This window comes from Haemorhous mexicanus, chromosome 5 (assembly GCF_027477595.1).
Source record: "Haemorhous mexicanus isolate bHaeMex1 chromosome 5, bHaeMex1.pri, whole genome shotgun sequence".
NCBI classification, from domain to species: Eukaryota; Metazoa; Chordata; class Aves; order Passeriformes; family Fringillidae; genus Haemorhous; species Haemorhous mexicanus.
In genome coordinates, this window is record NC_082345.1 from 51,977,239 (window position 1) to 51,998,427 (window position 21,189).

A 21,189-nucleotide genomic window follows, 5' to 3' on the forward strand; every position below is an offset into this window, starting at 1 on the left:
TGTGGCGGGGGTGGGGGTGCTGTTTCTGAACAGCCTGACTGCTGCCGCAGGTAGAGTACCAGTTTGAGTCCTACATGCAAGTCCTGCTCCACCCCTCCTCTGGTCCCTCCTAGCTGCATGAGGAGAATCACCTCTGAAAAGATTCAGTAATTTTAAACAGAAGAAAGGAAAATTAAAGAAGACACTTTTGGACAGAATGCTATTACAGTTATTTTCAGCCAAGTCAGCCATGGTCATGTTTAGAATTAAAGCCATCAAATATTCAATAAGAAAAATAATGGGTGTCTTGCCCTGCCTTTTCTCATGGGATTTCATCAAAGGCTAAACCAAATAATATCATTATTGTTAATGTTAATGAGGTAGACCAAGTGTCATTTAATTTGTCTTCTCATGAAACAAAGCAAACTTTAAAACTATGGACAGTCTGGTTTTGTCTAGCGGGCACACAGGACCTTTAGAGGAAATGGCACTGGAGAGACTCACAGCCTGTGGGGGACAGGAGGATAACCCCAGCCACAAGATGATAATCTTTAAAAGGTCTAACTTCATGCTGTTTGTCCATAAGTCTGTGTGAGAGGGGTGCTCCCTCAAATTCCACTGCGTCATTTGCTTTGCATTCGGTTGGAAATTCTTAATCTGGAGCTCATTCTACTGAAAATCTTTATTATGCAAAATTCCTCCCTGACGTTTGTCTCCTCATCAGTCAGGTCCTGAATGCAGATTGCAGTTCTGTCTGCAGAGTTACTCAAGAGCCTTTTCCATTTTAATAAGTGTTGGATATCCCAAGAGGCTGGTAGACAATGGAGATTATACAGTACTTGTCAAACCTGCTGCTGTGCTTTCTTTGAAATACCCTAAAATGGATGCAAAGAGGTAAAAGTTTTCTACTTGCCTTGTCTTCTTTTTCTTTTGGTACAATTACTGTGTGAGTCACACAGTGTTAAGAATATTTTGAAGGGGAGAGCTGATTATTAGGTATATAGCAATAATGAATCATACTTGCTGGAAAAATAATTTTCCTCTTAATTTTGTGCCACGTTACCCAGGCCATAAGTTACTGGAAAAATACAAATCCCTGCCTCATACAGAAATTTATCATAGGTTGAAATTTCTTATGGAAGAAAACGGCACAAACACCTTATTGATTTTGTGACTAGGTGAGTTTTCAATGATAGAATAATGATATCAGCTATTATAGATCTCCAAGGAATTGTCTGCTGCTGGCTCTAGTTATGAATGTTTTCTAGTCACCTCTATTCCAAGAAGCAACTTCTTGAATGTAAAGAGATCAGCATCTTAGAGACTCTCAAAATAGATTTACTATATAGAGTCAGGCTGCCAAGGTTAGGACAGAAATGTCTGAAATAGAGTATTTCTCCAGAATTTCTTTAAATTTTTTTTTTTTAAAAAGGTTTAGTTAATGTAAAAATTTCAGCCCAGTTTTCTGATTTTTTTTTTTCCCATTGCTGAGACAATCTTTTTTGTTGCACAAATCATGGTGCTCCTGTCTTTTTTATGCCGAGAAATGCGACACACAAGCAAAGATGGAAAGTGTAGCACTGCTCGTATCTGTTGGTTTAGTGCTCATCTCAAATCCTGTCTGGAACAAAAGGAGGCACAAAAGGAGGCTGCAGGGCAGCTGAGGGTGCTTTGTTCATGTGTCTCTTTTGTCTTAGCAGGGCAATACCTCTTCTGAGAGAGGTTCCTGGATAATGGGAACCCATGGGATATTTTCTCTTTTGTGGAATGCTGGTGAAAACGCTTTGCATGATTTGTCTCTCTAGAGCAGATTAGCCTTTGTTATCTCTGGCATTGGAATTAATCACTGTGACAAACTTTTAGTTTAGGATATTCTTTACACAGCTAATGAACCAACATCAAAAAGATTTAATGGTGCAGTTACCTCCCTGAGTGCTGTATGAAAGAAGAGGGCAAAACATACCCATTCTGTTTAGAGAGCTCTACTGATCTGGCACTTGGAACAATAGCCTTTAATTTTCTTAACTGACTCTAGATAATTAGGTTTAGTAATTGGCTTTTGTTTTAATACAGCTTTGAAAGGCTAAACCACATAAATCTGTGTAATGCCTCAGAATAATCAGCAGTTAAGGTAACAGGTGTGTTCAACTTTTCGAAGAGTGCCTGTCCAAACTGGATAAAGATGTGGCAATTCAGTTACATGGTGTTAGGAGTAATCTTGAAATAGGGATTTCTTGGAACACTTTGGGGTGCAGAGTGGAAAAGAAGGTATTTTGTTGCAGTGTTTAAGTACATTTTTGCAATGAAATACATTACTAATGATTATTGGTAGAGTCCAATCTCTGTGCACCCTAAACTGAAGACCTAAAAGACTTTAAAACATCTGCCTGATAAACTGTGCAACAGCCATACTCTTGCCCTGCTCTTGTTTTCTCTTACAAATGTGTGTCCAAGAGAAGGTAGATGTCTCTGCGTGGTGATACTCTGCAGTCACCGGAGAGACCTCTTGGGAATCCATCCTCATTTGGCTGTTGCATCACATCGGGATTTCCTTTGCTTTTGTGTTGGGGAATTCGGTGATACACATGCTGGTATGTGTGTGATTAGAAAAGGAAACCATGACCTAATGGTGAAGGTGCTCTCTCCAGTGTCTGGACTGGCTCTGCCTATGAAGACATCCATCACAAATCTGAGAGAGCACTTCTCATGCAGTGCAATGGTGAACTAAAAATTTGATGAGGATTCATGATTCTTGAAGCTAAATCTGCAGGGGAGATGTGTATAATTACAGTGTTTCAAATCAATTTGCAAGCAAGCTGATTTTAGAAGAATTAAAGCTGAAAGTGTTGCAAGAGAACTTGACTGACAACCAAGCAACAACATGACTTTATACATCCACATCTCTAAAAATCCAAGTATTAATATCTCTACTCAACACGTCATCACTCATCCTTGATGTTTCATTCTTATTTGACCCAGTCTTTCCTTTCCACTTGTACATTATTAATATCACTAGTCTGCTTTTAGCATTAGGACCCCGTGATGGTCATAAAGAAATGCACAGTTCAATCCCTGATAGCTGAGGGCTCCAAGGGAAGTGGTTTCTCCCCTGTTTTCTTTAAATGGAAATGCTGTGGGGATTTCGTTGGTTTGGGAGGAGGGGAGGGTATGGGTGGGTTTTTTTAGAAGGGTTTCTGCTGCCAACTATTAGCAAATCTTGGTGTTCATGCAGCATGCTCTGCAATTAACAGAAGCTATGTCATTAACTCATGTTGCCACTGCATTGTGAAAGCAAGAGCAAATGTCCCTATCCCTTGGCAGGGATATGTGACAGAAAAATTTGCATTATAATAGTGACTTGCATTTGGGAAAGTTGATCTTCTTTTCTTCGTGTTTTTACTCTCCCCAAATCCGCAAGGTAGGGAGCTCATGACCTCAGACAAATGGAATAGCAAAACGCTGTGCTTGGATGTAGTGATACTAGGTTGGCTTTAGTATTAAAACTCCAAGACAGAATGTTTTCCTTGGGCTGGGTATAGTTACAGTGCATTTTCAGCCTGTGTGTCTAACCTCTCCATTCCTGAGGCATAGTGTAGCTGTTGACCACAGCAGGACATTCTGGGAAAATATAGCTGGGAATGGGAACCTTTAGTAGCACCTTTTGTTAAGGGTTTAATAGTTTGTGAGAAAAGGCTTTGGGGTACATTTGGTAGCAAGGAATAACTTCTGGATACCATCCCTTCCCAAATGACCAAAGCTGTTATTGTTGGCAGTCTTATTTCTCCCAGTGAAAAGGTATTTCTGACATGCAAAGCATCTCTTGCTGAAGTAAAAATAGCCTTTGTTTGCATTCATGTTGTCTGTGTAATTTCTTGTGTCTTTTACTTTTGCCATTCTTGCCTCTGTCGTCTTCTTTCTGTGCATGATAATTTTTACTGCCATTCTATTTTCTAATTTTCTTTTAGCTCATCTGTGTATTTTACTAGTCTACCTCTTACCTGGTTTTCTTTTTCCTTTCCCAAGTCACAATTGGGTCTTAAGTGCTTTTTTGTCTCACAGATCTGGTTTCCTTGATGCACCTGTATGCCCTTCTACCCTCAGCTCTGTGTTGGTTCTTATCTCTTATCAGTTACATTTCCCTGTATACTATTCACAGTGAGGATAAGCAAACTTACAGTAACAGGCTGAATGGCTAATGCACTCTGGAGGATGTAGTGTATTTGTCTAAGTCCCAAAAGTTCCACAGCAAGGACAGTCTGATTCCTGCCAGGAAGTGAGACAAGGGTTTTAATTGATCAAATAACTTTTGAACATCATATTATGAATATAGACTTGGTGTTGAAAAGCAAGGCAGCACAAATCATTGTGTCACTTTGGCCTTCAGATACTTAACATGTTAGCATGTTGGGAAGAATGATTAAATAGAATTTGTTTGCAATCCTCAGGCAGCATTTTTTTGGGACTGAATTTAGTAAGGTTTGTTTCAGTTTTCTGTGCTGGATATAATTTGCTCAGTGGGAAACTGGGTTGCAAAGTGGAAAAAATGTTAGTTACCATTTTCAAACTTCTTTATTTTTCAGTTATAAGTAAATGAACCTGAAAGTTTTTGACACCTAACTGGTTCTGTGTTTACTACCATCTGCTTTTTCTTCTCTTTGGGCTGTGCTTTGTGGCCGAAAGCCTCTCCCATCATACCCAGTTTTATTCCAGAAGCCTGTCCCTACTCACTTTCCCTTTTTATTGTGTCACTCCATTGAAAGGGAAAACCTGCATTTAAGATGTGGAAACACGGAAGAGAGAGTGTGGTAGTCTGCTGTCCAGAAATTTTTATTTCACTATTTTGAAATATCTGTATGTGCAGAACTTTGATTATGCACAACTATTTAGTTGATCAGAGCTGAAATAACAGGAGGCTTCTGGTGCATCACCATATTCTCTCACCTGGGCTCTGATCCAGTGGGAACTGAGAGCTGCAGACTCCTGGCCATTAGCACAGGCTCCAGGCATCTGAACGTGACTCTCATTCAGCCTTTAGGATGGGACTGGGTGGCTGAACAAAGTGAGTGGGCATCTGGGTTTCCTTGTGCACAGATGAGACACCAGCTGTTTTTGCCTGGAATGGCCACATTTGTTTACAGGCGAGAAATTTTTTTTCAAATTTTTGGAAATTTTTTGAAAATGTAACCAGACAAAAGGCCTTACTGAAGGAAGCTATATAGCATCTGCAACAAGTAAATGGAAAATCTCTGCAGCATTCTGAAACTTTTGAATGTTTGCTTCTTCTTTGGTAATTCCTTTAAGAAGTCTGAAGAAGTTAAAAAAATCTTAGTAGCTTCCCAGGGGAAATCCTGGTAATTGGTGAAAGTGCTTTTGTTTTTCTGAGACAATACTCTATGCTAGCTTTAAATCTAATGGGGTTTGTATTTACATTCAGCTGGAGACCATCACAGTATATAATCCGTAATTCAGCCTGACTCTAGTGTGTTTTCCCAAAAAATAGGCAACATTCTTATGAGGAAGGGATTGAGAGTTCAGAAAGTTTATGTACAAACAGTTCAATTAAAGTCAAGAGTATGAAGTGTTTCATACTCAGAGAGGGAAAGTTTATACACTTAGTAAAAGAAGTTTATTGAACTTAATTTTGCCCTCTTTGCTGACACTTTGGTGGAAGAGTTCTTCCTTGCTGCTGCAGCTTTGAACTGGGGAGTTTTACTAATCCAAGCAGAGGCCCCTGTGAAACAAGCCAGTCACTGCCCTATCTTCTGTACTGTGTGGAACAGCAGCCTGAATGGGTGGTTGCAGCGAAAAGAAATTCAATTTCTATTGTGTCACAGGTCTCCAATGATAAGTTTCTTAGCTTGCTGCCTGTCTAAGGGATTTGGGACTCTTGGCACTGGTGTTAAAAGAGTTTGCATCAGTCTGCTTACCAAGCAAATATTATGGAATGCAGAGGAGAAAGTACAGCAGAATTTCTTAGTGACTCAGATATTACAGCCATGATGACTTAAGGATTGGCAATGCACTCAAAGGGTTCTGTGACTATAAACTTTTATATATTTTCTGGCAATTTGCTCTTACAGAATTAACTACTGTACCCAGTTATATTTTTTATTTATTTATTTAAGTTAATTTATATATTATTTATTTATGCATAACATATTTTTTCATTTAACAATGTTATTGAGATATATATCATTTTACCTGCATTTTGAGATAACAAAGAAGTGCCATAAATGATACCATCCTGTCTTTGCTTGATCTGTTGGTGTATACAATTTACGTTACTTTGCTATTAAATTTTTATTTGGACCTTACTGTACAGTTCAATCACCTCACATTCAGAAGTAGGTAATGGGGCTGTCATTTTAGTAGATCTGCATGTGGGAATAGTTGGTAGTTTGCAGTGCTTCCTCCCCTAGTGACCTTCTAATGTAAACAAATGATGTAGCAGTTAATAGTATACTTCTAGCAGTTCAATCCCAGTATTCTCTTCTGTGGTTCCTCACATGCTTGAATTCTGAATGTCTCAAGACTTGAAGAAATTTATAAAGTAATAGTGGTTTTTATCATCTAGAGTGATACAATGTACATGTTTCACAGATTTTGTTACTTGAAAAATACCTGGATTTTCCTCTTGTGTTTAGTCCCAGGTTCAGAATGAATCACAAGTATTGGAAATGAATAATATATATAACAGGGATGAAATAGCATCTGCTTTCAAAAACATTTCAATCACCTCTTTCGATTAGTCTCAACGGGGAATGTTAGATATAAATGTTAAAATCTGTAACTTGTTTGCTGCGAATTGAACAGGATGTAAATTCATCTCTGTGAGTTGGCACAGTTAATGATGAAATAACAGTCCTTCCCTAGGCAGTATACAGAAGGGTGAAATGACTTACCAGTGTAACTTAGGCACTTCTGAGAATGTAAATATGCCTTATTCAGGATGTCTCAGATATTATTAAAATGAAAGCAATAAAGAGAAGGGAAGAAAGAGGGGATAGAGGGCAAGGAGTCTCTCATAAGTACGTTTGGCTTTTTTAGACAGAATTCATAGGTCATGCTGATTTTCTTTAAGAAAATACAAAACAAGCTGTACTAACACACATAAAATAGATCATTCACTGTCCAAAGCCTGTGCAAATAATTGGGATTTGACAGTAATCTCAAACAAGTTGCCACTGTATGAACATCAGGCAAGTTTCTTTGTCTAGATACTCATTACTTGCCCTTTTTAAGTCCTACCAGGTTACAGACAAGAGATGATGTTGCAAACTCAATAGCTGCAACATCTTCCCTTTGTGAACAGAAATAATTTGGCATACACTGGAATTCAGAAGAAATTACATACAGTACTACCTTTTGCTGATGGTTCTACCTGGCTTCTTTATTCTGCAGTCATCTGCTATTGACTTCAGCTCACATTTCTGAGAAATCTCTCTGCTCCTCAATCCTGCTGCACCATCAAATGGAAATACAGAAGTAAAACACTCCTGTCCAAATTTAGGCAGATGGACAGGTTTTGTATTGTGTTTTTATTTTGAAGGTTATTGTTTGATTTGTCCTTTTGGGGTTTTTCTCCCCCTGATTTTAGAGGGACACAGACCTGCCTTTGTTATTCAGTTGAGCCAGGTGTCAGTTTATCTTTTTGCTACTTAGCTACTTTTCTGCCAAGTTTCAAACCCCTTACTCCCACATCCAGTTGTTAACCTCTCCTGTCCCAAGCAGTTTCCCTCCTTAGTATTCCCTGCCTTGTGTTCCACCCACAGTTCTTACATTGTATCCTCCCTTGAGATCTGCCCCCCTTTATAACCTGCTGTTTGTCCCCAGCTCCTTGCCCTGGACGGAGACTCGGGGAGTGTAACATCAAATAAAGTGACCCAGTGCCACCCCAGGCCCGTGCTGCTGCTGTGGTCTTTTTGTCCCATGCTGCACCTCCCCTGGTAGCTGGGATTCTGCGGAGCCCCGAAACAGGGGGACTGTCCCCCCCCACTGTCACCATCTAGCTGGGGACTGCGACAGACAGGTTGCATTATCTCATGGCTCTACTTTACTGCAACACACTCAGGAACCCTGATTCCACTGGGGGAATGGAGATGTTGGATATGATAGTGATTTCTTCAGAGTCAGAATGCTGATTGTAAAGAAATGCTCCCTTCTGGATATATATCACAATGCAAAAGTGGATTGATTTTTACTCTTGAGATTAATTATTATGAGAACTAGGCCTTGATGTCGTTTCCACTGAAACAATGATTGAATTTTCATTGACTTCAGAATAAAAATAGTTAGACCACACATGCTTAGTTTTACTGTTTTGGAGATATGTTTCTTATTAGAAAGTATTTCCTTTTGTTAATAATATTTATGGAGACAAAGCAACTGGGAGAGTAGCTAATAATTGGCTAAAAGTGATGCTTTTCAAAAGGAAGTAGAAGATTCTTATATTTAATGAGTGGGAAAAAGAATGGCCAAAGGATTAGAGATACACAGTCTGGATAAACAGCTCTGGTCATTGAGTGCACGTGTATCAAATCTACTGAGTTTTTTCAGTTATCTGGGATTCTGGCCCATAAAATCTAAAAGCATCCAGCATCATATCTGTTCACCTTGCCACTTCCTGTGACTAAGCTGTAAAAGTGAAGAATTGCAGCACCTTATAGTAAGGAGGATAAAGGAGCACCAGTATATGTGCAGGCAAAGAAGAAAGCAGTAATGCTTGTGGAAATTACAGATAAATAAGATCCAATCTCCATTCCCATGTGAGAGTTTCTCTATAAACCAGTATACATTGTTTGTAAAAGAGTGGTGACAGAGGAAAGCTAATAGCATTTCCTATGAGCTGTATTCAGTCTACACAACTGATGAGCTCCATACAGCTAATTTGTTGAGAGGGCTCTTCCAAGTGGGGATGTATTTCCCAAAACAATTTTAATGGATGGGAGTCAGTAATAATCGTTAAAGCAAATAGATATATCCTTATCCAATGGATATTCTCATGTGGAATCTTCACAGTAGACTTAGATGGCTCACAACTTTGGAAATCAAACTAATTCCAGGGTAATGGGAAATTTTAATAAAAAAACATCCCAGCATTCCATAAGCTGTGACTCTGTGGTGGGAGAGTGGAAGAGAAAGATCCCCTGTAAAGCCTCTTTCTGCCTGGCTTTTGATGTTATGTTGGCACTGCAGTAGCATTATGTTACAAGGTAGAACACAGGCATCTATATCCCATTGTAGCATATTCTCTCTCAGGCATATCCTGACCTAAGCAAAGGAAGTTGTTCCACTGGCAGTCTGAAATTTCCCCAGTGACATAGTTTGAGTATGTCTCTGGCTTACATTTGCATTCCAAAATGAGGAATGTTTCTTCTAAAAGACTCAGGCTATGGGTGAAGCCAAAGCTATTTCAGTCTCTTCGTTCTTCTTCCTACTTAGTAGGTGCTGTGGCTGAAGAAAGCAGGGACTACTATTTCAAAGTCTGCTTTTATTGGAAAGGAGAGGAGAGGGAGAGGGAGAGGGGCTTAAAACAGTGTAGCTGTGTTGTGCACAGCAGTTTGGAGGATGTGATGCTGGTTTACACCAGCTGAGAATCTGGCATCCAGTGCAAATGTACAATGGCATTAAAACCCACCAGATTTATTCTTTACTATATCAGCTTGGTGCTTAATGCCACTCCACTGGACTAGGGAAGTACAGTTCCATTTAAACACTTAACTGCTTCTTCAAGAAAAATAAACAACACAGAAAGTAAGCAGCCAAAACCCAAACAAAGCAGCTGAATTGGGCTTTAATCTTCTAGTGATGCATTTCTGGAAAACAGTTTTTTCTTTTTACTTGTCATGGAAAGTGAATCATATGTTTTATGGTTTGTATTCTGCTATTGTTGTCTCCTCTTCATTTTTTGGCTTCATCTTATTTAATTTCTGCTAGGTGTTATTTCTAAAGAGAACAGAATGAACTGAGGGCCTCACACCTACATATCCAGGTCTTTTATCAATGTTATTTAATGACTAGTACTCTGCTACAAGCCTTCTAATTCTACCTGCTAAACTATTGTCAGTTCCCTCCACAGTCCTGGATACATGTACATATACAAATACATATATATATGTGTGTGTGTGTGTGTGTGTATATACATAAATGTATATATATGAGAAATTCTTTGGCACTGGTTAAGGATGAGACCAGTAGGGTTGTTTACAGAAGGTATTCTAACCCTTTATGTGGTTTAATTAGGAATGTTTTCATTTGTGGAAGATGGAAGTTACAGAAAGTTGCGTTTTCTTTAAACATTAAGAATTTAGTAAAACTCCAGTTCTCTCTAGTAGCTTCTGTAGAGTCATCAAAAACCTAGAATATTTTCTAGGTACTCTTAAGGGCAGCCATAGGGGTTTTCTGTGAGGGATGAGCTAGACTACCTGGTGATTTTCTCAGGGGCTTTCAAGATGGGATATGAGTAGAAAAGTCCTTTGGATTTCCAGAAACCTATACTGATGGTATTGCTCATCTGACTTCACTTCTGCCCTAGATTTCAGATAATCTGGACAACTATCATGATTTTCACCCCTCACTAAGAAAGCTAGTTAGGTCTTTTTCTAATCACTTATTCACTGTTGTCATACTGAGTAGTTCACCAACTTTGGAGCAGCAGAACGAATTAGGAAAATGCCATTATTTTCTGCTTTGTAAGTGAGGAACCAAGGTACTGAGAAGTAAAAAGCTTAAAAAAACTTCATCAAGATCTGCAGGATGTTGAGACAATGTTCAATGCAGGACATTGAGATAGACTTCCAAGATTTCTAACTGCAATGAATTAGCAAAGACATATAATAAAATGTTCTCCATATATCATGGGGAGTCCTTAACTCTATGTCAGTGGAGCACTGACTGAAATAGGAAAGTCCCAGACATGTGCAATTGTTTTCCAAAGCCTTGTGATTGACTTTGTTGTGAAATCAAAATTGTGCATGTGGCAGTCTAATGCTCTGCTTTATCACATGTAAGGCAGATGGAACAGGATGTTATTTTATCTGTCCTTTTCATCAAACCTAAGGTAATAATTTACCTGCAGGTGGGAGGAGGAAGTGACACGTGGAGAACATGTCCTGCTCTTGTACTCATGGTTTCCTCTCTTTTCTTTTTCAGTGAGTATGTTTTTGAACACATTAACCCCCAAGTTCTATGTTGCCCTGACAGGCACATCCTCATTAATCTCAGGACTTATTTTGGTAAGTACTACATCTATTAATATCACTTTAGAATTTGATTTTTTGATATCCAGAATTGTATTTCAGGCTTTATGCAGATTAATAGGTATATTTTTTGCTTCTGTAAATTTACAGTTCTGCAGCACATAAAATCTGTCTTTATTTGTATGTCTCTTTCTGTGGCAATGAAAACGAAAAAAAAGTGTTTCAGTGCTGTATCTTTGAAGATAAAAAAAGTCTTGAAGAACAGTGTGACTCACTAACAATCCTACAGGAGTTCTTAATGAGTGTTTGTACATTAAGTGCTTTCCTTGACAAGTACTATTGAAATGAAAAAGGCCAATAAAAGAAAGAGGAGGAAAGGTACCAACCATCTCGGCGTAGCATGGTCCTTTCTGAAAGATACAGCAGGACTTTCTAGAGAAACACCAGTTCTGATGCCAGGATTCCAGGGAATAATTATTTCAGATCTTCACTTCTAGAATCTTTCCCAGTACAAATAGCTGCCTATTTGCTTAAATGTCTGTATTTTTAAACCCTTTAAAAAAACCCTCCTCCCATATTTAATTATTGAGGGTTTCTTTATGCAAATTGATGCAGTGGAGTGAATTATAATACTATCACAATGCATCATAATACTATCACAATGCAGAAGTCCAAAGCAGAGCATTTTCTTTGAATTTTATTAAATATCTTCATAGAAACAAATGGAGATTAAAAATATAGGAATTAACAGGGTGTACATGTGTGTATGTGGTCTCTTTTTGTTTCCTCAGTGCTGAGAGTTGGCTTACTGCTTACACAAATGAAAATAGGATAGCATAACACAGAACAGATCAGAATGATCCTCTAGTCCTGCTGCCTGATGACTTCAGGGCTGACCAAAAGTTAAGACGTTATTGAGGGCATTCTGCAAATAGGGGCATCCACCACCTCTCAAGGAATCCTGTTTGACCACTTTCTCAGTGAAGATATTCTTCCTAATGTTCAATCTTGTCCTCCCCTCACAGCTTTGAACCATTCCCATGTGCTCTGTCTTTAGATAGCCAGAAGTGATCAGCCCCTCCCTCTCCACTTCCCCTCCTCAGGGAATGGTTGCCTTTGTTTTAGTCTTGTTTGTTCAAGTTGTGTGCTTTTAAAATCTTCAGGATACAAGCTGTAGACCCTCCCTCCCCACACCAAACTAGGCAGGTAACTGAGGGACCAATGAAACCAAGTGTAGGCTATTGTAGTGATAAGTGGAAAGAGGAGCGAGAGCAAAACATGGCTAGAGGCTGGTTCACATCACGTCAGATCTACTAATCTCAGAGAAACCTGAAAACAGCTGGGATCCTAACTGAACGCTATCAGTTCTGTTTGGGAAATCCACATCTCTCACTTCCACACTGCCTGTAGCCAATGTAGGTAAACAAATGGCATCCTTGACTGCTTAGTGCCTGTGAGACTCTCATCACTTAGATGATTTCAGGTATAAAGCAGCAGGTGCACTGCTGCTGTGCCTTGCTCTGAGTTTCCTCATAGCGGAAGACAATTACCTAATGTTTACACCTTGGGCATTCATCAGTCTTGTATGGATAGAGCCCCAAAGCACTCGACAGAGCTCCAGAGAGATCAACAGAACTTTCAGAATATGAGCAAGAGCCAGACCTGTAAGACTTGGATTCAGTTCAGAAGAACTCACTCAAATGCACAGGAGGAAAATAATGTTAGATGCAGCACTGTCACTCAGAAAGAAGAAAATGATGCTGGGTGCCACCACCAAGATGAGAAGGATTGAGAGAAATAACATGGGCTTCACAGACACGGTTCTGTATTTGTTGCTACAGGGCGAAGACAGCAGGAGGCGGTGGCAAGACAAAGACGGGGTTTTTTTGCCCTATTGAATTACATTACAGAATCAAACAGGAATAGAAATTTCGAAGAGTGACTAATTTATGTAGAACTAAATTCATCCTTGTGAATGTTGGTACATTTTATACTGTACTGATGAAGGCAATTTCTGAGGAATGAGCTCAGCAGGCAACTTGTGAGCAAGAAATTTCTAAGTGCTGTATTTTGATGGAAAGTCCAAGAAGGAAGTGGCAAGAAGTACTCAAGACTATGATATGGAGAAGGGGCAAAAGGACACCACTAGAAAACTTTCACAAAGAAATCAGATTGAGCCTTAATCAAAAGAAGTCACTTAGTACTACATGAAAAAGTCCATTATGACCAAGTTGAAGAAACAGTGAGGTGATGGAGGTGTAGACACAGTAATCAGACTAAAAGCCTTTTTGCTTGTTTGTTTTTGTATCTTCACTGCTGCGGTCAGTTGTTTGCTGTTCATATGGCACATTCCTAAATGTGAAAAATGTATATAGGCCAGACAGGTAACAGCCAGGAACCCTAGATTGTAGGGACCACTGTCTGTGCTGAGAGGAACATGTTTTCTGTAGATTTGATAATGGCAAAAGAACGAAGCAGATGTGGTTACAGAAAGAAGAAGTTAAAAGTTGACCAGATCACATATCAGAAAAGACAGCTGATTAAGTTCTGGTGAGGTAGTGCTAGCTTGTCATTAGCCCAAGTGTGCTTTGGATTAAATATTTCTTAATCTTGCTGTTTACCAGTGCCCCAGTTGTACGTGCTGTTTACCATGACCAGTAATATGGTGAATTGCCAGCATTGCAACACACATCAGACTACACAGCATCATCAGTTCTAAAGGATTCTTAGTCCTGTTAATGGTATAAAGTGAAGTTCTTATATAAAATAAACATTCTCTTGTCAAATCTACATCACTGGGGTACTTTTTAGGCTAGATGTACTATTATTGCTTGGAATTTTCCACCATATGGGCTGGCAGATTTCTTTCTATTATCAGTTGGCTCCAGTTCCTAATCAGAAGGAGCAATCACAGCACCGCAGGTTATGAAATAGTGGAAAATTCCATCATTTCAGAAGTGTGGTGACTGATGGGAAAGTGATTGCTTTTCCTAACTCATGTTTGGGTCATGAAACAATGACTGCAAAGTTCAGCTTTTGGCAATTGAATACTACATTACTCCTTTGCAAAACACTATACTCCTCTCTTATTTTGTCTCATACTTTGTTTTAATTCTTTAGGTAAAATTCTGGCCTCGCTGCAAACAATGTGACTTAATTGAAGCAAGGATTTCAGACCTTTTTTCTTATAGGTCAGAACTGTGCAGAAAATACTTTTCTATGTGAAGCATTTTCCTTAACAATTACTTGATTGCAGCACATAGTTAAAAATTAACAATTTGGCATGTATTCACTTCATCCATGCGCTGTTGCGAACATCAAAAATAAGAATATTTAGTCCACAGTTGCATTAGAAGTACTGTATTGGAAACTTGGTTCCACCACAGTAGCTTTTAATCCAGTAAAATACAGTGTGCTGTCTCACAGAATACAATGAGCTGCATTGTATTCGATATCTGGGAGGCTGAGGTTTTCCACAGGTAGGGTAATAAAACTGTCACAAAACACACCTGACATCCAGTAAATGCTGTGAACTTGAACTATGCAAATGCCACTGAGATTTCTAAATAAAGCCACATATTTAACATACAGTTATCACCAAAGTTGCTCAGCAAGCATGTGAGGCACTTGCAAACTGATTGAGTCTCAGTTCTAACAAAGCACAGGTAGAAGCGAACCTCAGACCTAATCTTCACAAGAATTCCTCATTATTCTATTTCTGAGCTTGGGAGAGTAGTGTCTTCTGCTACACAATGAAAAACATTCTGCAATGAACAAATACCAGGTCTTTCAGATGCAAGAATTAGAAAGCCAGCCTACAGAGGTAGAGCATTAATCTAGACACTGCCTAGCACTGAGCAGGTAGGCTGTTTGCTATCACCCAAGTATGTAGCATGCTGTCAGAGTCACAGCCTTTTGTAGCCAACCACTGGTAATGGTACCAGTACAGGAAGTCTGAGAGAGAACCTGAGTAACACAGGACTTATTTTCTGTTGATACTAATTGTTTCACTACCTTTGTGTAGTGTGCTGCAGAGAGCCGAAAGGTGGCTGAGTTCTGGGTGCTGCCCCAGGCTCTGCAAAAGTCTGGCAATTGTGCAGGGACAGTCTTTGAGGGCTGAAAAGCAATACATGGTAACTATTCAAAATTTCTGCTCTGCTCAGAGAAGGCTCAAGCTCAGGAAGGGCAGAATCATTGAAGGGAATTCCTAAGAAACTGGAAACACTTGCCAAGGAGCAGATGAGAGAGGAAGGGTCGATTGGAAGGCAGGCTGTAACCCAGTCCACAGACAAGAAAATGCTATCATAACTAGGTGGGGTCTACACAGTGTTGAGAGAAGTAATACACTTAATCCTGGCAATATGTTATTGTCTTTTAAGTTTCTGTATTTCCAGAGGTGGGTGAAGTAAACAGCTTTTTATTTTGAATATGCTGCCCACTAGCACTGTGTGTATGTTCTCCTGCTAACTCTTTGAGATGAGACGAATGGAGGTTCAGTAACCAGGAGCAGAGTCTGAGAGGATGCTGAGTGGGTGTATTTAATTTAGAAGGAAAGGCTGTGCTTATCCTTCAAGGCTGTCATCAAGGACACTCAGCATGGTCAGAGGCAAGCTGTTTCCTAGATCCAGGATGGGCAGGACTGGAGGATCAGGAGTCACTGGCTAACCCTAACAGCTAAATAAAACAGACCAGCAGCTTGCTTTGTTGGAAGGCAAGTAGCATTGTATAGTCACATTCATATGAATAAACACTCTTGCTTCCCAAAACATGGATGGCCTTTTCCATAGTGTCTACTGGAAACAGCCCCTGGGCTGTAATACACCTGGAACATTTGCAGTCATTGCCTGGGAGAGTTGACACAGGCCAGGTAGTGTGCCTGCAAACAAACAGCATGGATTATTTGAACCAAACCTGTGTTGTGGTCCCTTTTATTTATAAAATAGGGTTAACCATGGAATCAAGTCTTGCCAGCACTATACTTACTCTCTTCCTCCAGAGAGTAAGTTTCCTTTAAATCCATTAGATTGGTTAAAGAGTACTCCAAATCTACCCATCTGAGACCTGAAAGTCTCATTACTAGGCTGAAAGAGAAATCTGAGCTGTGGAAGTTGCTGGCAAATGAAATCCTTTCCTGCTTCTGTTGAAGACTCCGTACACATACACTAGGAGGGAATGATAGTGTTTGCTCTAAGAGAGGATGCCTGTCTCAGATGTGAGAAACAGAAAAGCATAATTCAGGTCATGGACAGACATTGCTCCTTGGTCCAGTGAGAACCACTGCCAAAACCATCCCTTGTGAATTGATGCATATATAATGGGATATCTGTTCTGAAAAACTGTGCAGGAAGATCAGATCTGATGGCCAAGTGATGTGGAATAGATTCATTGCTACAGAGCTAAATAAAATTATCTGGGATTGTTTGTATGTGAGAGCAGAGATAAGAAAGATGATGACTATAACATTTTCATTGCAGAAGGGAAGAGAAGTACATTAAGAAGACAATGTTTCCAAAATCAAATACTCTCACATTAAGCAATACCTATACCAGATTTAAAAATAAGAATTCTCAATTGCACTTCTTAATGCACAAAGCGGGAAATGTTCAGAGCAGGGCTTTAACTTGGCCCTTGGGAACATTATGGTCCCAAAAATCCCTTGAGAGTTTGGAGATGTTTGACCTTGTTTCAGTTTGAAAGCACAGGCACCAACTAGAAAGACCCCCAATAAGTTTGCCCCTGCTGTGAAGGGGAGATCTTTGAAGATGAGCTCCCATCCCACTGTATGTATATGACAGAAATAAGGTGGCTTTTTCTTTCAGAGGTGGTGCAGAAATTACCTTTCTGATAAATTTCCTCTCTACTCCAGATCTCTGTCAATGAGTAATTAATCCTTATAGTAATTTATTCTATCAGATGATCTCTCATCTGCTGAACTGTCAGAAGATTGTTGACTTCACATGGCTTTCAAACTAGATGATGCAGTTAGAAGTCAAGTCTGATTTATAGAAATTGAGTTTCAAACCAGATGATGCTAAGATGCAAAAATTCTCTCAAAAGAATTTATTGTTTTGACTTAAGTACCAAATTACAGATTTTACCTTTTCATACATGCTGAACAAATCACTCCAAGCAAAGGCTTGTGATGATGAGGATGATTTATGGCTTTAATTTCTAAGAGACAGTATGCATTGAGATCTGGCTGATGTTTCCTGGCATTGGATTCACTCAACATAGCAAATATTTTTCAAATCTGCCTTAAACAATTTATGAGCATTTTTAAAAATAATTAATGTATTTGTAAGTCTAAGGATGCAGACTTACAGCTGTGTCACATGTTTGAGCAAGTTTCTGTCACTCAGCTGAACTGTAGCAGAGATTACATTATGTATATGCATGTTCTTTGTGATTGTCCCCTCAGTTTCATTGAAATTCAGTGTGACAGCTTCCCAGCTGGTATACATTTGTGCAGGACAAATGGGCTCAAGTGTCTTTTTGTGCTGCTCACTCCCTCTCTGGGTTTACTGACCTCATCTAAAAGCTGATCATGACTAAAATAATGAGCGAGAATTTATTAGCACATTTTGCAAAACCTTTTTTATTTCCTCTCTTAGAGAAAGTACAAAGCTTGTTAGATATGGTCTGAGTTTTGCACAACAGTCTGGCAGCTGTGCCTGAGTCCCTGACTTAGGCTGTAGTGAAATTCTTCCTGAGTGTCCCTTGCCTCAGTGCAAGACTATAAAATCCTTCATTCCTAGCACACTCTCCCTCTGAGGCTTTGGACAGGTGGAAGTGTGGCTTTTGTGCCTTGCTTTGTTCCAGGGTTTTCAAAGACAGGGCAAACAAATGTTCACAGCAGATCTCTGACTGTATCTTACAGTCAGCCACATGCTTATGATGCTCTCTTAAATCATAAGATAAAAACTTTACCCCTTTAAAAAGTGTGGTGTGCCTAAGAGCATGAGAATAGCTAAAATCAAAGCTGACACTCCTGTGCCAGTTCCCTGTCCACCATCTCCAGCATTCAGAGACAGTGATGCATGCCAGGGGAAGCCTATCAGTGGTGTGGAACAAGTGTTCAGTGACACTGCATCAGCATTCTCTCCTTGGCACTTGGCATTCCCACTTGGCTGCTGCTGTGGGCACATGCCAGTGGAACCAGAACAGTGACAAATGCACCTCAGACTCTGTGTAAGGAGGAACTGTCCAGGTTGTGTGGGGTTTTGGTGACTTGGGTGGGAAAGAGTTCACAAATATCTGAATATGTTAATGCTCTGGTTTCTCTATGACCATCTGTTTATTTTCTCAAATTATATGTGTTCACATAGTCCTTCTGTCTTCTTCCCATCTCCATTCTTGTTGATGTCTCCCAGAAATGCCATTAGATTATTCTGGGAAGTGATCTCCAGAGCTGCCACACAATCTCGTGTGAACTCATCTCAAGTAGCCACCCTTGAGACGAGTTCACATATTCACACATTCATTCCCTTTCACTCCTGTACAGATAGAGTCCTTCCATATGAATCCTCTAGATGCTTTAACAACACATTTAAATTCAAGGGAAGCCTCAGTGCAGAATGTATTTGGAGCATCTTTTGGAGAGAAACATTTTCCTTCTATGTCAGAAAATTTATTTCCCCCTCTTTTAAAAAAGGGGGTGGGGTAAAAAGTATGTCTTGTCTACAGACAGTCCAATTTCATGGAGACAGAAGTAATTTCAACTATATAAAGAGGTCAAGAGAACTTTAAAAAAATTGAAGAAAGAAGCATGTGAAGCCTGGCCTGAACTTTTCTGGAGCAGGCAGACCCCGAAGAGGCCTTCCAGAGCCTGCTGTCTATTGACTGACCCACCAAAACCTGCCCAACAGCACACTGATGGTGACAAGGATGTGAACACAATCCTTTCCCTTATTGTTGTCTGTGCCTAGTAGGAAGAGATTTTATCAAAGCTTTCAGGACTGGTGTAACACATGATGATACCAAGGAAAACGGAAGGGCAGAAACTGTTTGTTCCCAATTTTTAGTGTAATCTTTATTGCAAAATCCTGCCAAATTTCTCAAAACTCCTTAGATTTGCTTTTGTCTCCTGTGGTATGTAGATGTTTGGGTGATGATTCAAGTGCAACTTATCTATTCATTATAAGCATGAGTTTCTTTACAATTTTTACAGTCTAAACCTTTTCCATATTTATATGAATTATTCTTCATTTCCAGGTTTATGTGGTTTCCTGAAATGTGTGTATTCTGAGTAATATATTTTTTGTGAAAATACCACAGATACATGTTTATGTGTATAATTTCAATTACAAGGTGTTCTCTTAGGTTGTGAAATTATTTTCCAAGTAGAGTTCTGTAAATAAATTATTTTTCCTGGTTTGCTAGCTCAACCAAATGCTTGAAAATAAAATTAATTCAGAGTCAGCCCAAGTCAGCCAAACAAAATAAAACAGTTCAGCTAGGGGGTGGAAAATCCTGAAAGGAACAGGAATCAGCTTCCTGGAGTTTGTTTGGCATTTTTAACTTTTTTTTTTTTTTATTAAATTCTTTGGAAATTAAACTCATTTTAAATTAAACTCTCTGGAAGCATGTTCTGGGGAAACAAGCAAGCCTGCTTTCCCTCACATTCCCTGGACTGCAGAGGGAGTTGAGGCAAGGCGAGGCAGGCTCACCCCTGGCTGCAGCATCCTACCGGCGTGCCTGACATCCGGCCCAGTGGGGAGGTGTGCTCTAGACGTAAACTTAAAGAAAGAGGCCTAACAGCTGAAACAATTTGAGGTTATAGAGCTTATTTGGGTTAAAAAAAAAAAAAAATAATTCAACATTGCGTTGACAAGATTCGAGATGTTCCACCTAAACTTGGGTCACATTTATCTTCTCCGTGTGCTCGGGCAGGGAGGCCGCGGAGCGGCCGCGGCTCCCTCCTCGCTTCTCGGGCTGCGGCGCAGCGCTGGGAGGGAGGAGCGGGCTGCCGTCGGGGCGGAGGGGCGGGCGGAGGAGCGGGCTGGAGTCGGGGCGAGGGGCGGGCTGGAGTCGGGGCGGAGGCCGGCGGCCCTGACGGCGTGTGTGCCTTGCAGATCTTCGAGTGGTGGTACTTCCGCAAGTACGGCACCTCCTTCATCGAGCAGGTCTCGGTGAGCCACCTGCGCCCCCTGCTGGGCGGGGTGGACAACAGCGCGCCCAGCGCCGCCAGCGCCGCCGGCGGGGACGCGGACTCGAACCGCCAGAGCGTCTCAGGTGAGCGGCGCCGCGCCCGGCCCGGGCTCCTGCTCCTGCTGCCTCCTCGGTAGCGGCTCATTGCACCCTTCCGAATTCCCGCGGTGTGTGTTTGGTTCAGGCTGCGCGGTTAATGCATTTGTTTTCTCCGTGTTGTGAAAACCCTGCGAAATTGCCCGTGCCCTTTCTGCAGTGTCCTTTGTCCATACCAAAGATGATTGGACAAAGAGACGCTGGAGCGTCTCTTAGGAGGGAAGGCTGAGGGAGCTGGGCCTGTTCAGCCTCGAGAAGAGGCAATGCGAGGGGACCTGATCAAGGTCTATGTGAAGAGAGGGTATCAAAGGGATGGAGCTCGGTGGTGCCGAGCAATAAGACAAAAGGCAATGGGCAGAACCCGGTGCACAGGAAGTTACACCTGAGTATGAGAAAGAACTTCTGTACTGTGCAGGTGACCATGCACAGTCAGGTTACCCAGAGAGGCTGTGGAGTCTCCTTCCCTGGAGATATTCTAGCACCATCGGAATGCAATCCTGTGCCATGTGCTCTGGGATGGCCCTGTTTGAGCAGGGAGGTTGGAGGTTGGATGAAGTCAGCCACTGTGGTCCCTTCCAGCTCAACCAATTGTCTGATTCTGTCATTCTAAAGGCAGGCAGTACTTTTAGTGAAATCATTTTAAGTAACAACAAAGTTGTTTAAAAAAATAATCAGACTAAGAAGTTAGCAATGTTCATCTGGCTTTGCATCACTTTTTTATAAAAAAAAATAAAAAATTACATTTTGTAAGTAGGATGTAAACAACATT

The 21,189-nt window shown here is 40.4% G+C and overlaps 1 protein-coding gene across 3 annotated transcripts in view; it reads left to right on the forward strand.

The window, feature by feature from the left end:
* The window catches only part of ST7 (suppression of tumorigenicity 7), a 136,643-nt gene that overhangs the window by 65,947 nt on the left and 49,507 nt on the right, over positions 1-21,189 (forward strand). For 2 of the 3 annotated variants that reach the window (XM_059847149.1, XM_059847150.1), the window contains exons 2-3: positions 11,131-11,213; positions 20,249-20,408. In XM_059847149.1, the coding sequence (XP_059703132.1) occupies positions 11,131-11,213; positions 20,249-20,408 (243 nt within the window). Of the gene's footprint in view, positions 1-11,130; positions 11,214-20,248; positions 20,409-21,189 lie in introns of those variants that run through there. The other variant, XM_059847151.1, reaches the window with a different exon arrangement.